Raw genomic sequence first — 15,823 nt, 5'->3', positions numbered from 1 at the left:
GGCGTCGCCGCCTGAACATTAACATGCAGCGGTGTCTCTCTGACATCACATATCGCGCACATTTTCAAATGACTCAGTTCAGTGAGGGTGAATATTGTGAGAGGAGAATTGGAAGAATGCGCCAATATGAGAATTTTGAGACATAGATCATATTAATATAAGTTCACATAGCTAGGAAACAATGCTAAACACTCAAAAAGGCCATTTATAAGATAGTTCCCCTTTAAGTAATTGGCTACATCCAGCTTGTCTGTGATGAGCGTGTTGTCCGTCTTTATGTTTATGTTTGAGAATCTGGTTTTAAGTTTTTTACTGCAGCCTAGTTGATTATTGAGTAATTTCCAAAGTTCACGTGGTTTGTTTTTGTTTTCCTCAGTTTTGTCATTGATAAAAAAAAAGATTTGCTGTTTTGATCATGGAGTTTACGTCATTTCTTAGTCTGTTTCTTTCCAGTTTGAGTTCAGTCACGTGGGCTTGGAGTTCACTGCTCGTGCTTTTGGTAAGCTTTGACTGACTTTTACGAACTTAGAGCATTTTTTGTCTCTGGTTTTCATAGCGGTCAGTATTTCAGTGTGCATCCACGGCTCAGCATGTTTTTTTACCCTGGTGGTTCTTAGGGGGGCCATGTTGTTTAGTATTGTTGAGAATTTGGTTTTGAAACCAAGCCATGTTTCTTCAACCAGTGTACCATTGAGCTCATCTGACCAGTCCAGACTCTCCAGTTCAAGGTTAAAGGCCTCGCTAGAGTAGGTTTTGAGGTCTCTAGATGTGACTGTTTTGTGACAGCCAGCCTTTTGTTTTAGCTTTTTGCGGGTACAGAATATCATATAATGATCACTTAACCCGCATGCTATAACCCCTTTGTTGGAGATCTTGGACTTGTCAGAGGTCAGGATCAGGTCAATGGTAGTCTGAGTTGACTCACATACACGTGTGGGTTGGGTGATTAGCTGGCTGAGGCCGTGCAGATCACAAACCTACTGAAGGATTTGAAGACGAGTGCATCTTTTTGTTGCATATCCGTGTTCCAATCCACAATAAGAATATTTTCTTTTAATGTTCTATGCCTTACTCCTCAAGGGGATATATCTTATCTTACCTTGACTCTATGTCTGCACTTTTTTGTAAATTTTGTGCTCATGTTATGCCAGTTTTTTTTGCTGTGAAGCACTTTGAGCTGCAATTCTTGTATGAAAGGTGCTATACAAATAACTAGGGATGCCCCGATCACGTTTTTTGCCACCGATCACCGATCGTCGTGAGCCATATCGGCCGATACCGATCCGATACCGATCGTTTTTGATTAAAAAGAAATTAAAAATTATTTTATATAATTTTTTTTTTTTATAAAATATATATATTATATAATTAGACTTGTACTTGTATTATCTGCTAGACATCGCCACCACGCAACAAGTCAAAATGCTCGCTATCTGCAAACGGCTCCACTGTCTGTGTGTACTCTAGTAGCCTCCAGCTCCAAAAAGGATTCTCCTGTGCTGCAGCTGGACCCTATTGGTAACGTTACTGTGCTTTGGTCATATCACATTCAGCAAGCCCTCAGCTCGAATACGCATTGAATCAATGTTATAAGACATTGATATCAGGAGCTATCTGTAGCTACTGCTAGCCGGCTAGATGACGTTAAGACAGAACTTTTTAGTTCAATGGGACATTTCGTTTTGAACAGTGAACTAACGTCAGCTAACGCAAGCTAACGGAGGTATCAACATGGACTACTAGACTTGCTGGAGCATTTGTTGATATCAGGAGCTATCAGTAGCTAGCCGGCTAAATACCGTTAGACAATGCCTACTAAAAGTGAATAGTTGACTGGGTAATTTTGTTTAAACAGTAACGATAGCTAGGTAGCTAACGTTAGCTCAGGTCGAATGCACTATAGACTCGAGCAGAGGAGCCGCCTCTCAGTCCTCTGTGTTTACAAACTGTACACGGGTGCGGGCGGGGCAAGGGAGCAGCGGCAGTTTGCAGGTCCTGTGTGTCTGAGACAGACAGCGAGTGAGATCTCCGCTTGATCGGTTTCCGCGATCTGCGAATATGACTCATTATCGGAATTCACAGATCGCATATTTATACTGATTATCGGCCGATAACGATCGGTGGCCGATCGATCGGGGCATCCCTACAAATAACGTTTATTATTATCATTAAGATATGGGTTAATTACATTACATTTACAATTTCAGACGTTTTCCCTGTTATGCGGGTGTAGGGCTTAAAGATTCAGTACAATGGACAATTGTGTTTTTAAATCGTGTTGCTTTGTTTAACAGAAGGTGTGTCGATGTAACATTCCCTAACATGTTAGAACTGTTGTTGTGAAAGTGACGACCAAAGCCCTTTGATCTCTATCCCTCTGGAAATCAACACAATCAAACTACTTCAGATATCCAATCTCCTTCCCTGCTGAGATTGCATAATCTACTGGGGTTATCCTGATTGGCCCATCAGTCAGTCTGTCAGTTATCAGTTGTTGTGTAGCTAGTCCACAAACAAAGTAATGAACCTAGTGTGCTATAATTTTGCTAATTTTAGTGGTTCAAAAACATCCAGAGCAACAGTGACGAGGTATTTATCACCTTTTGTTTACATTTGAAAGCGTCCTGTATTACGATGCTAACTTGACCTTCTCCTTTCAATGATCAGAGGGCCACGCCCCCCTCAACATACCGGCTATGCTCAGAGAGGGTGAACTAAGCCACGCCCCCTCAACATACCAGCTGTGCTCAGAGAGGGTGCACTAAGCCACGCCCCCTCAACATACCAGCTGTGCTCGGAGAGGGTGCACTAAGCCACGCCCCCTCAACATACCAGCTGTGCTCAGAGAGGGTGCACTAAAACACTTCAGACAATGATACATCTGAATTTTAAGACAATTACACTTAATGACATTAATAATAACTTTATTTGTATAGCACCTTTCATACAGGGGATTGCAGTTCAAAGTGCTTTACATCAGTAAGAAATAAGACATCAAATCAGTGTAAAACAAGCAGCAAGAGCAAAGCATAAAGTGGGATAAAATAATGCAGATATATTAATCAAATCATATCAGAACCTCACGTTCCAATTGGACATTAACATTCCACAATTGTTTTTGACTGAATTAACGTCATTGTACTGGTCCTTTTTTTAAGGACAGAAATATTGTGTATTTGAAGATGGATTAGCCTATCTTCTAATGTGTCACAGATGGTGTTCTGTGTGGGCTGAGCAGGATGCAGAGTAACCCAGAGGAGAGTGGGTTATTATTGCAGGATTCAACCCATGGCTCAGTGCCGGGTTAACACATGGGCTACTAGGTCTGTGGCCCTGGGGCACACAGTTTGCAAGGGCCCATGCTTAAGACTGGACTGGAGTGGGGCGGGGGCAGGGGACGGGTCATAGCCTATTTGTGCCTGTTTGTCCATAGAGTAATGATTTGTGCTTGTGTGGTCGGGGATGGGCTGCCACTGGCTTCATATGGTATGGAATCATCCAGTAGTTGGGAGAAAACTATTTATTTCTACATTTTAATCAACAGGCACTTTCATAACCATCACTACACCATCTCTGGTAATGTTTCTTTACCTTTCTCCCTCCCGTAATCCCCCGTTTTCTGACATGTGACCTTTTGACCCCTACAGGAAGTACATCCAAGTGTGTGTGCAGAATGTGTCGGAAATTAACTTCCAGCTGGCGGAACAGAAACTGGCAGAGAAGCAACACGCCTCTCTGGAGCTGCAGTCCCTCAACACTAAAGCACAGCAGGTGAGGAGGGTTCTGTCGGTGGAAGGTTTTCAGCCTGGGAGCAGGGAACGTTCTCAAGTTCAAGTTAGTTTATTATTAGTCACAACAAAATACAGAATACTTTATGATGAAATGCTTGTTTCTGTATGAGCCCCTGAGAGTGTGCTACATACAGTAAAAAGAAAGTAAAATTACCAAAGGAGAAAGGAGGGATGGCAGTACCCAGTTTAGAAAGCTATTACTATGCAGCACAGCTTAGAACAGTAGCATGCTGGTGCAATGTGAACTATGAGGCCAAATGGAAAGATATAGAAACCAAAAGAGAGGGATTCAAAGTGCAGGCACTGATGGGAGATAGGGAGCTGTTCAGAAGACAGGAACAACTACTAGATCCAATTACCAGATTCACTATAAACATATGGAACACAATAGTAAAGAAATACAAGCTAGAAAAAGAATCTAAGATACTGAGATGGATAGAACACGACAACAAATTCAGACCAGGGATAGAAGACCATGGGTTCAAGAGGTGGGAACGGGGGGGTATAACAGCAATATGCACGATGACAGAAGGAGGGGAGATGCAGACTCTACAAAAATTGAAAGAAAGATACGGACTAGAGAATATGGACCACTTTAGATATTTACAGATTAGGGACTACTATAACAAGGAAATAAAGCAAGATAGAGACAAAGAACAGAATGGGGTAATTAAGATAATGGTAAAGTCATACGAAGGACGGAAGGGGAGGGTGATATCAGCACTATATCAGGCAATAATGGACAGTAAGGGAAATACAACATTGTATGTAAAAGAAAAGTGGGAAAGAGAGTTGGAAATAGAGATAACAGAGGAGGAATGGTATGACACATGTAAGACACAACAAACAACCACAGGATCAAGGATATGGAGGGAGTTTAGGTGGGAAAATATAATTAGATACTTTATAACACCAGAAATACAGGGCAATTACACACCAGCAAAGAAAACATGTTGGAGGGAGTGTGGACAGGAAGGGGCGAACCATACACACATATTCTGGGGATGTCAGAAGATAAGGCACTACTGGGAAGAGATAGGAGGGATAATAAATGAAATAATAGGATACGAAATACCCCAGGGAGGCCAAGTGTTGTATTTGGGGAATCTGTCACAGGAAGGAATCAAAGGGGAAGACAAATATTTGATTAAGATATTGATAGTGGCAGCCAAGAAAGTTTTAACTAAACTGTGGTACAAGGTAGAAGTGCCGACAAAGGATCAATGGATAGAGTTGGTAGAGGGGATACAGGAAATGGAGAGAATCACACATCTGCTGAGGCTGCAAGAAGAAAAGTTTGAATGGAAATGGGGAAAATGGGAAGAATACAGGAGGGGAAGTAACGACATCACAGGTTTGAAAAGGATACAAGGAAATGAATAAAAATGTAAATAAATAATGCAAATGTAGAATGGACCGAAGGACCCATGTCACACTTTTTCTTTACTCATTTTTTGTCTATTTATTTTAATTTATGTACTGTGTATTGTCTATGAATGTTGTCTATGTATGTTGTTGAAAAAATGAAAATAAAAATGTAAGTTAAAAAAAAATTAAAAATTAAGAAGTAAGTAAAAAGTAAGTAAAGTCAATATATACAATACAGAGTCAAATGATTAACAGTGAGGTACAATGCAGAGGTACAAAACTTAGGGTAGGGTGCAAATGAGGTATGAATGTGGTGCAAATCTCTTTAGAAAAATTATAGAGTGTTAAAGTGAGTGGTAAGGTGAGTGTTTGTTTAAAGTGTGTGTGTACATGTGGAAGTGTGTGCAGTGAGTGTAGATGATGGGTTGTCACCAGGGATGCGTTCTTCATGGGACGGGATTGCACTCCGTGCACCCAAAGATTTGAGCAGAAGCGCGTGCACGCACATGCACGGATGTGCGCGCACATGCGCGTGCACTCAAGAACGCGCTGCACTCGACTCTGCGTCGTGTTTACCTGCCTGCCGGCGCTACCTCGCATTATCATAACAATAGCCGCTCGTTAGGCCGGTGTCTACTACTGTCTTCAACTACGTCCGTTTGTTTTGTGAGACAATGAGACTAATTGCCTCTAGGGATGGAATGCAACCCATTTCATGGCAATCACATTCACAGGTGTAAACGGTGCTCTGCCTCAGAGCCATATTCTATGACTGCTCTGCCTGAATCAGACCATCGTTCACACCAAACCTGAGGGGTGGGGGCAGGTAGGCAGGGAGCTGTGTCTACCACACTACACAGTGGCTTTTTATTATTGTCTATTTAAAACTGAATCAAACCATAAACAAGGTGGCCTGTTGGGATGTTAGATCCTAATGTAAAAAACTGATTTTATATGTCTGCACTTTATGTGCTCATTTTATGCCTGTCTTTTTTCTGTTGTGAAGCACTTTGAGCTGCAGTTTCTGTATGAAAGGGCTATACAAATAAAGTTTATTATTATACATGTGCGCGAGCCGCGAGGTAACATTTATGAGCGCCATTAGCGTGCGTGCAATCAGTGTTGGAACATATGAGGAACGCACCTCTGGTTGTCACATAGTGTCATTGTCGTTGAGCATCCTGATGGCCTGGGGATAGAAGCTCCTTCTGAGTCTCTGTACTGGCCATGAGACTCCGGTAGCGCTTGCCTGACCGCAGCAGTTCAAAGAGGCAGTTGTTTGGGTGACTAGAGTCTTTGGTTATTCTCTTAGCCGTGGTCCTGCAGGGAAGCCTGGTTATCGGTCAGTTCAATATTTTTCTAAAATATTTTGTGCTTATTGATAGACACATTGTTACGTCCCTGTTAAAAAATTAAAACGGGATGAGGCGACTAACACTAATTATTTACTCAGAGAAAAGGAACACAGACAGCGGATATGCATAAACAATTATGATTTATTACTATTACAACTAAAAGCTACTTTCTAACAGAAGAAATGTGTCAAATGAATGATTGATCAAATATACAAAGCAGACTGTCAATTACCTTTTGGAATGAACAGAGCCAAACACAACATTGGAAATCACACTCCCTGCAGTAGGGAGTCAAGCCAATCCCGGTACACAAACCACTCAAACGGATGGTATATGTACACTATATGTGTATATATATTGTTATTTAAATTATTTTATTTTTTATTTTGTCAAATGTATATTCAACAAGGTTATTCATATCTGCTGTTAACGGAATAAGAGTATATATGAATGAATAATTATATACAATGATTTTCTTTGGTTGTATTGTTAGTTTTCCAGTGTGATCAGTGTGTTAACCCTTTCACTACCACACTACAGACGCTTAACCTTCTGTAGCGTGGTTGTGAAAGGGTTAACCTTCTGTAGTGTGGTTGTGAAAGGGTTAACCCTTTGTCGTGTGGCAATGAAAGGGTTAACTTCTGTATTGTCGCAGTGAAAGGGTTACCCCTTTGGTAGTGTGGTAGTGAAAGGGTTAAGGCTTCTACAGATGAGCACGGCTGAGCCATTGATTTCCTATGGGGAGAGAGCCGTGGCGCCCAACTAGGCGGCAGTGATGCGTGTATCACTTCCGCAACGGATTTAGTCGGATTTCGGTTTCCGGGTTGGCCTGATTGGCCACGTGACCCCCGCCGCTATACGCCCCTCTCTGCCCCTGCCGCTGCCTGTGTGTTGACGCGCGCGCGACGCGGACTTCACTGCCGCTTTCCCACTTCAACGCCAGAGCAATATTGTCGCGCCATCTTCTGAGTGCAGACGCGCTGCTGTTTAATCACTTTTCCCACTTCAATGACAGAGCTGCTGTTTAATGCTCACTTTTCCCACTTCAATGACAGAGCTGCTGTTTAATGCTCACTTTTCCCACTTCAATGACAGAGCTGCTGTTTAATAATATTGTCGCGTTGTGGAAAGCAGGATGAGAGAGCGTAGATTTCAGTATCATTTAATCATTTATCATTTAACATTTGAAAGGCATACATTGTTGTCATACAGAAGTACAGAATACTTTTATCCAAAATGCTTCTTACTGTTACTGTTAGAGACTGTGCTAGACAAGATAAGTATGAAATAAAATAGTATAGCATGTAAAATAGAAGTAAAAATAGAGGTCACGCTGTTCAGTATAGACATATGTACAATGTTCGATGCAAAATAGAAGTAACTGAGTTACCATACAATATACAATATACTATGCAATGTACTAATATACAATACGCTATAGTGCAAAGCAGCAATGGGATGAGGTACAATTTACAGTAAGTTGTACGAGTTGCAGTGCAAATGCTTCTTACTGGTGCGCTCCGCAGACTGTTACCATACAATATACAATACGCTATAGTGCAAAGCAGAAATGGGATGAGGTACAATTTACAGTAAGGTGTACGAGTTGCAGTGCAAATGCTTCTTACTGGCGCGCTCCAGAGACATTTACTGTACCATACAATATACTATGCAATGTACTAATATACAATACGCTATAGTGCAAAGCAGAAATGGGATGAGGTACAATTTACAGTAAGGTGTACCTCTAATGCAGTGGTGCCCAACCAGTCGATCGCGATCGACAGGTAGATTGCGGGCTGATTTCAAGTAGATCTTGATTAATTAAATTCGATTATTAAAAAAAAAAAAAAAAATCTAAATCAACTCTTCCTCTCCTTGTTAACTACAACAAGCAATTATTTAAGATGAGGTCGGACTCGGCACTGACAGATTTGTGTTCATTATGCTGCTTTTATAAAGCCTCAAATGACTGCTTACAATATACAATCTTGGCTGGTAGCTCTCGGGCTAGGTGGTAAATAAAAAAGTAGATCTTGGTTCAAAAAAGGTTGGGCACCCCTGCTCTAATGTATGCCTTTCAAATGTTAAATGATTAAATGATACACACTGAAATCTACGCTCTTTCATCCTGCTTTCCACAACGCGACAATATTATTAAACAGCAGCTCGGCAACGCTGCCGCGGGGGCGTGCCACGTGGCCGCCGCGGCCAATCAGGCGAACCCGGAAACCGAAATCCGACTAAATCCGTTGCGGAAGTGATACACGCGGCAGTGATACCCTTTGGCGAAATGTTTACACTTTCAACACATTCAGCGGTTTTGCGTTGGAATTCACAAGGATGTTTGTTTATAAAGTCATATAATATTCTACTTATGAAGTTCCCTGCTGCTGTCGTATGCCGTTTCATTTATCGTCCTAATCCTCATCCTGTGTGTGTGTTTGTCTCCCCCTGCAGGTGGTGTGCAGTAAGCAGTGTGTGTTCTGCGTCTGGGAGGTGCGGTGGCAGGCAGACCTGCCCTCCTGTCTACAGTGCGTGTTTTCGGCCAACTTCTCGCCGGTCAACGAGGACATTTCCGCCTTCAAACCCTTCTACTATGAGTTCCAGTTGGAGCGAGTCACTGTGAGTGTCTTTACCCTTCTGTACCTCCCCCTAGTGGTGCCTGTATACCAACATATACATATACTGTATATACAGAACTGGTCATCTCTGCCCAGTAACCTTATTCATGTCACCGACATCTTTAAAGGAACACCGTAACATTATGGGAAATGTGCATACCGTCTTCTCCAGAGTCAGACAAGAAGATAGATACCAGTTTCCTCTCTGTGTGTTCAGGAGAAAGCTACCCGGCTGCAAGCTATCCTAGCTTAGCACAAATCAACGGAAGCGGATACAAATCAACTAGCCTAGCTGTTGGTCAAAAAACACCTCTCCTGGAGTTTTAAGCCAGGCTAGTGGTCTTTATGCGCTTCCATGAAGTCTTTATTTCTAGTGTTGCCTCGTGTCATCTTCACCCATCTCTGTCCTCCAATCAGACACTGTACAGCGTGCGAGCAGAGATCCTGCCCGCCGCCGGGGAACAGCACTGTCGCTCTGGCGCCCTCTGCGGGCTGGAGGTGTCCATCACACGGCTGACGGAGCCCGCCGAGGGCGAGGCTGGGGAGGAGGGCAAGGCGGAGACGGAGGGACTCCGCACCACCAAGCTCATGTATGAAGGTGAGTCTGAAGGGGCGTGTGTCTCCCACCAGCGTGGGCCACCAGAACGCTTTCAGTGCCGTGCCGTAGACTGTACAAGTCTCAGGAGCCACTGGACTGGAGGGACGGATGGAACACCATTACTGTTAACGGATCCCCATATATTAAAGTGTCTGGAAACTTACTGCTTGTAAAATCACTTTATTTCTCGTTTTACATAGTATTACATTGGAAAAAAATAATAAAAGAATAACCATAACTAACCTTACTGTGATGCACTCATCCTAATGTACTAACCTACAATGTAGCACTCAACACTCTGATAGAGTTGTGCCCTTCCTGATGACTTGTCGTACAGAACTTGTAAGTCGTTTTTGGATAAAAGCGTCAGCCACCTTTTGGCGAATTAAAATGTTCATCTGTTTTTCCTCATCCTTGCCGTGCAAATTAGCATCAGGTCCCTCCATTTCCGTGCCTTTTTCCGTTGCTCCTTTTACCACGTCGTCTTCAGCTCAACGCTGCTCCTTATCCCTTTCGTCCGTATAAAAGTATTCCTGTCCATTCATAAAAGTGTTCCTTTATATGCGTACAAATGTCCCTTTATCCGTGGAAGTCGTCCTTTTCGTTGTAATATCCGATAGAGCAGACCGTTGGCTGGAGAGGTGAAGCTCTTACTAAAAAAAAATTATTCCAAGAGATCATTCCTCATCTGGTGTGTTGATGATGATGAGCAGCACTGTCTAACACTAAATCTCCCATAGGTGTTCAACCGGGTTGAGATCTGGTGACTGTGAAGACCATAGCATATGATTCACATCATTTTCATTTAGTGGCCTGTGGATGGGTTAGGGATAGTGGCCTGTGGATGGGTTACGGTTAGTGTCCTGTGGATGGGTTAGTGTCCTGTGGATGGGTTAGGGTTAGTGTCCTGTGGATGGGTTAGTGTTGGTGTCCTGTGGATGGGTTAGTGTCCTGTGGATGAGTTAGTGTCCTGTGGATGGGTTAGGGTTAGTGTCCTGTGGATGGGTTAGTGTCCTGTGGATGGGTTAGTGTCCTATGGATGGGTTAGTGTCCAGTGGATGGGTTAGGGTTAGTGTCCTGTGGATGGGTTAGGGTTAGTGTCCTGTGGATGGGTTAGGGTTAGTGTCCTGTGGATGGGTTAGTGTCCTGTGGATGGGTTAGTGTCCTGTGGATGGGTTAGTGTCCTGTGGATGGGTTAGTGTCCTGTGGATGGGTTAGGGTTAGTGTTCTGTGGATGGGTTAGTGTCCTGTGGATGGGTTAGTGTTCTGTGGATGGGTTAGGGTTAGTGTCCTGTGGATGGGTTAGTGTCCTGTGGATGGGTTAGTGTCCTGTGGATGGGTTAGTGTCCTGTGGATGGGTTAGTGTCCTGTGGATGGGTTAGGGTTAGTGTCCTGTGGATGGGTTAGTGTTCTGTGGATGGGTTAGGATTAGTGTCCTGTGGATGGGTTAGTGTTAGTGTCCTGTGGATGGGTTAGTGTTAGTGTCCTGTGGATGGGTTAGTGTTAGTGTCCTGTGGATGGGTTAGTGTCCTGTGGATGGGTTAGGGTAGGGCTGGGCGATATGGAAAAAAATCATATCGCGATAACGATATGATAATTTTATTTTATTTCTCGATATCGATAATTATCGAATTGTTATAAGTATAAAAAAAAAATTCCGGTTTAGCGTAATATGTAGCAGACGCATTTGGCAACTGCTCCGCTCCCACCAACGGTAATTTCGTTTAAAAACATTATTTGGACAATATCAAAAGAGATTAGACCACATCGTATGTATTGATAAGACCTTCTACTGGCTATATCAAAAGACAACATGACTAAGAGTAGAGGAAATCAGGGAAAGAAACAAGATACGGTAACTCCAGGGTCGCAGAAAGATACTCGCTCAAGAAGACACGCACCAGCCGACGCGGGTAAACTGCTATCGGAGACAAGCTCCGACGTGGAGAATGAAGAGGAAAATACACCGGGACCATCGACTACGGTCCCCGACAGAGAGTTAATAGATGCCAACATAACAGAAGAGACAGAATCAAGCTCCGTGAAAGAGAGAGCAGCCAATCTGGATAAGAGAATACTAATAGCAAAAAATTCCACCGTCACCGTCACTGCATCTATGTCGCCAATTGAAACAAGCAGTTCTACCACTCCACCCGATTTCAACACACTGACTAACCTGATGATAGAACAGTCTAACCTGATGAAAGAACAGATTACACACATCAAGGCGCTCGAAGCAAACGTCGATGCTAAATTCGATCGCATCGATGAGAAATTAGAAGAAGTCAAGAAAGCGATCGATGCACAGTCAAAGCGAATCACGTCAGTGGAGAATACGGTGACAGATATTACACGGGCAGTCAAAGCGAACGAAGGTGGCATGACAGAGATGGAAAAAGAGATAGAAAGTGTGAAAGAAGAATACCGGAGGGAAATACAAGTGGTTAAAAACGAAGCGACGGAGAGGCTACTAGAATCCCAACGCTACCACAGGCGGAATAACATCTGCATTGTAGGGCTTGATGAAGCAGTAAATTGCGAATATGCCAACTTTCCAACAGTGCTATCAGCGATTTTGGGTAACAACGATCCAAACACAGTGCCAGAAGTGGACCATGTTTACAGAATCGGTCCTCGGGGGCAAAGAAACATCGGGACAAGAGTCATCATTGTTACTCTGCGGAAGACTACAACAAGGGATGACATCATCAAATTTGCTCGCATCCAACGTGGGAATCTGAAATATGGTGATAAATCAATATTTATCTACGAAGATTTGAGCAAAGAAGCCATCATTCGACGTCTACCATACAAGGAGGTGATGCAAAAACGGTTCAAATCTGGTCACAAGCCAAGGCTATCATACCCGGCGCTGTTATCATTCGTGGGCAGTGACGGCCACAGGTCTGGTGTATACACACCTAAAGAAGCTGAGGATTTTCTGAATCGAAATGGAGCAAATACCCCAAGGCAGGACGACAATGCCGAAAACAGATAAGCCTCTTTCTCAATGTATACCAGTGTTAGAATGACTTTATTGTGTTCATCAAGGTAGCAGACGATATGCAAGCCGTCTATAACAATGTGTACTGTGTATAATACGATTCGTAATACATTATAATTTCAGACTCTGGTCTCTGGGGAGACAAATACATATCATTGCAAAAAGATCTATCTGGAATATTCTGGGTTTATCGCTCAAATGCCCTGGGTCTCTTAGATCATTCTGGAACATAAAAATAGTCTATTGCACTAGTATACTCTACAACCTTCTAGAATATAAGGCACCATGACAACGAAGGCCTACAACTCTAACAATAAACATCCGGTGTGTATACACATAGCAGATAATCAATTGAATGAAGTTCAATCAGTCCTTAATAATACTTTAAAAATTAACCACACCTAAACGTATGAACACTACAAGGTTATTCTAACAATTTAAGTAATCACTCCATTGATGAAGTGACTGGCACATTGAAGCTCTAAAAGGCTCTGCTTTTCTATTTTATCGAATCTGTTAATTCGGTTCTAGTGGCTTCTCCACGTTGATTATTATTCTATCTCTCATTCCTTATCTATAAAAAGCGACATTCTATTGCAATAGAATGGAAATGTTAGATCCTATGGCAATTAGCATAGGAAGATTAGGATTACAATGCTCAGTTTGGGCAATCCGGTGGACTATGGGAGAAAGTCAATCGCGGAGGATGTGTTTTTGGAACACAGGCCTGTACGACTTTCTGGGTGAGGGGAAAATAGGGGATTTTTATTTGTATATATATATGTTTTTAAGCTCGGCTCTCAACGGGACCTCATTAATTGGATGTACATCTATTGTAGCTTTGCACTCCAGAAGCATTACCAAAAACTACACAAAAACATGCATAGATTATGGCTAGTTTGAATATAATGGTATGGAACACCGGTGGGATAAACAAACAACACAAACGCAAAAGCGTGCTCACGCTGATGAAAAAAGAACATGTGGACGTGGCTCTATTAAGCGAAACGCACATTTTAGAGGAAGACATAAATACGTTAGCGGATAACATATACCATAATATTAGTCACTCTTCTTTTGTTACGAGAACTAGAGGGGTAGCCATAGTCGTCAGACGCAAATTAAATATCGAATTGAAAGGGGTATGGTCGGATGCTGAGGGGCGCATAACTATAGCTAGGATTATACATAATAACAGGAAAATTGCGTTGGCAGCGGTATATGCCCCAAATTTGTACGAAGTGGGTTTCTTCACTTCACTAACCGGAGAAATGTTAAACCATCCCGAGTACTCATATATAATAGGTGTGGATTTTAATGCCATTTGGAACCCAAGGATGGACAAAACTTACCTTGCCTTTTCCAGCGAACAAAAAAATTCATCTAAAGCATTAAAAGATTGGTCAAAATCAACAGGGGTAATTGATTTATGGCGTTCACTTAATCCCATGACCCGTAAGTACTCCTGTCGTTCGGCGAGACACAACACACTATCCAGAATTGATTACGTCTTTGCATCCCCGAGAATATTTGATAAATATGAAGTGGAAATGACACCCAATGCGCTATCAGATCACTGCTACTTAATCCTGAAAGCAACATTTGGTACACTATCTTCCCGGGCCCCAAGATGGCGTTTTAATTCTATGCTGCTTAACAACAAGGAATTCATTACACAAATTAAAGAAGCTCTCACAGTATTCCTACGGGATAATGCAAACGCGGAGCAAGATCCCAGAATATTATGGATGTCGGTAAAGGGTATGATCAAGGATTTCACGGATAGATTTTCCTCCATATTGCGCAAAAATCAATGCACAAAACTGTCTGAAATGGAAACGCTTTACTCAACGCTTTTTAATTCTTTAAAATACAACAACTCTACTAGACTAGAAAACCAAGTTAACATTCTAAAGACAGAGATCAAAGCAATATACAGACAAAAATCGGAATTGCAAATACGCAGCACAAGACAACAGCAGTACTTCCAAGGATCTAAACCTAGTCACCTATTAGCCATGCGATTAAGAATTAATGCAAAATTTGCAGATATAACTGCCATTAGGAAACAACAAGCTCTAGTAACAGAACCCAAAATAATAAACGATACATTCAAAGAATTCTACTCCGATTTGTATAATTCAGAAACGACCTTTGATCAAGACAAATTAGACACATATCTTAATCAAATTACTCTCCCTAAACTTTCGGAGGACGACGCTAAACAGTTAGAAGCACCGATCACATTAGAAGAACTCAAGAAGGCCATATCCGGAATGAAAAACGGTAAGGCTCCGGGAATTGACGGTATCCCATCAGAAATGTACATTTCTTGCTGGGACATATTTGGACCCTTATTACTAAATATGATCTTATACTCAGTCAAAGAGGGAAGCTTCCATAAACACCAAAATATCGCACTCATTTCAGTTCTTCACAAAAAAGACAAAGACCCCACTGAGTGCGGTAGTTACCGACCTTTAAGCCTCCTCGGAACCGATGTCAAACTGTACTCTAAGATATTAGCCATCAGATTGCAAAAGCATATGACGTCTTTAGTTCATCCGGACCAAACAGGCTTCATAAAAGGTCGCCTGATCAATGATAACATAAGGCGAATACTGCACGTACTAGATGCAGACAAAGAGGACACCACCTAAGGCGATGCTATCCCTGGATGCTATGAAAGCATTTGACATGTTGGAATGGTCGTTTCTATGGGCAGTATTAGAAAGGATGGGGTTAGGAAAAGGATTCATTGATATGATTAAAGTACTATACAAGGACCCATCGGCCAGGATTACAACAGGCACATTCATCTCCGATACCTTTCCGGTATCACGCTCAGCCAGACAGGGTTGCCCTCTTAGTCCCGGACTATTCGATCTATCATTAGAACCTTTAGCACAATTTATAAGACAATCCCAACACATAGAACCAATAGTAATCAAGGGCACACAACATAAAATTAGTTTATATGCGGACGACGTAATATTGTTCATGCAAAACCCCAACAACACATTGCCGCATATACTCAAGTTGATAGAGAACTTTGGTGATTTATCGGGATTTAAAATAAATTG

General features: G+C 42.2%; 1 protein-coding gene across 1 annotated transcript in view; it reads left to right on the top strand.

Moving 5' to 3' along the window:
* The window catches only part of trappc10 (trafficking protein particle complex subunit 10), a 122,490-nt gene that overhangs the window by 79,288 nt on the left and 27,379 nt on the right, over window positions 1–15,823 (top strand). Inside the window, exons 19-21 of the mRNA XM_084315204.1 lie at window positions 3,648–3,771; window positions 8,975–9,139; window positions 9,556–9,736. Coding sequence (XP_084171330.1) covers window positions 3,648–3,771; window positions 8,975–9,139; window positions 9,556–9,736 — 470 coding nt within the window. The remainder of the gene's footprint in view (window positions 1–3,647; window positions 3,772–8,974; window positions 9,140–9,555; window positions 9,737–15,823) is intronic.

This window comes from Notolepis coatsorum (assembly GCF_963971535.1).
Source record: "Notolepis coatsorum genome assembly, chromosome: 5".
Taxonomy (NCBI): Eukaryota; Metazoa; Chordata; class Actinopteri; order Aulopiformes; family Paralepididae; genus Notolepis; species Notolepis coatsorum.
This window is presented reverse-complemented; position numbering and strand designations above follow the sequence as displayed.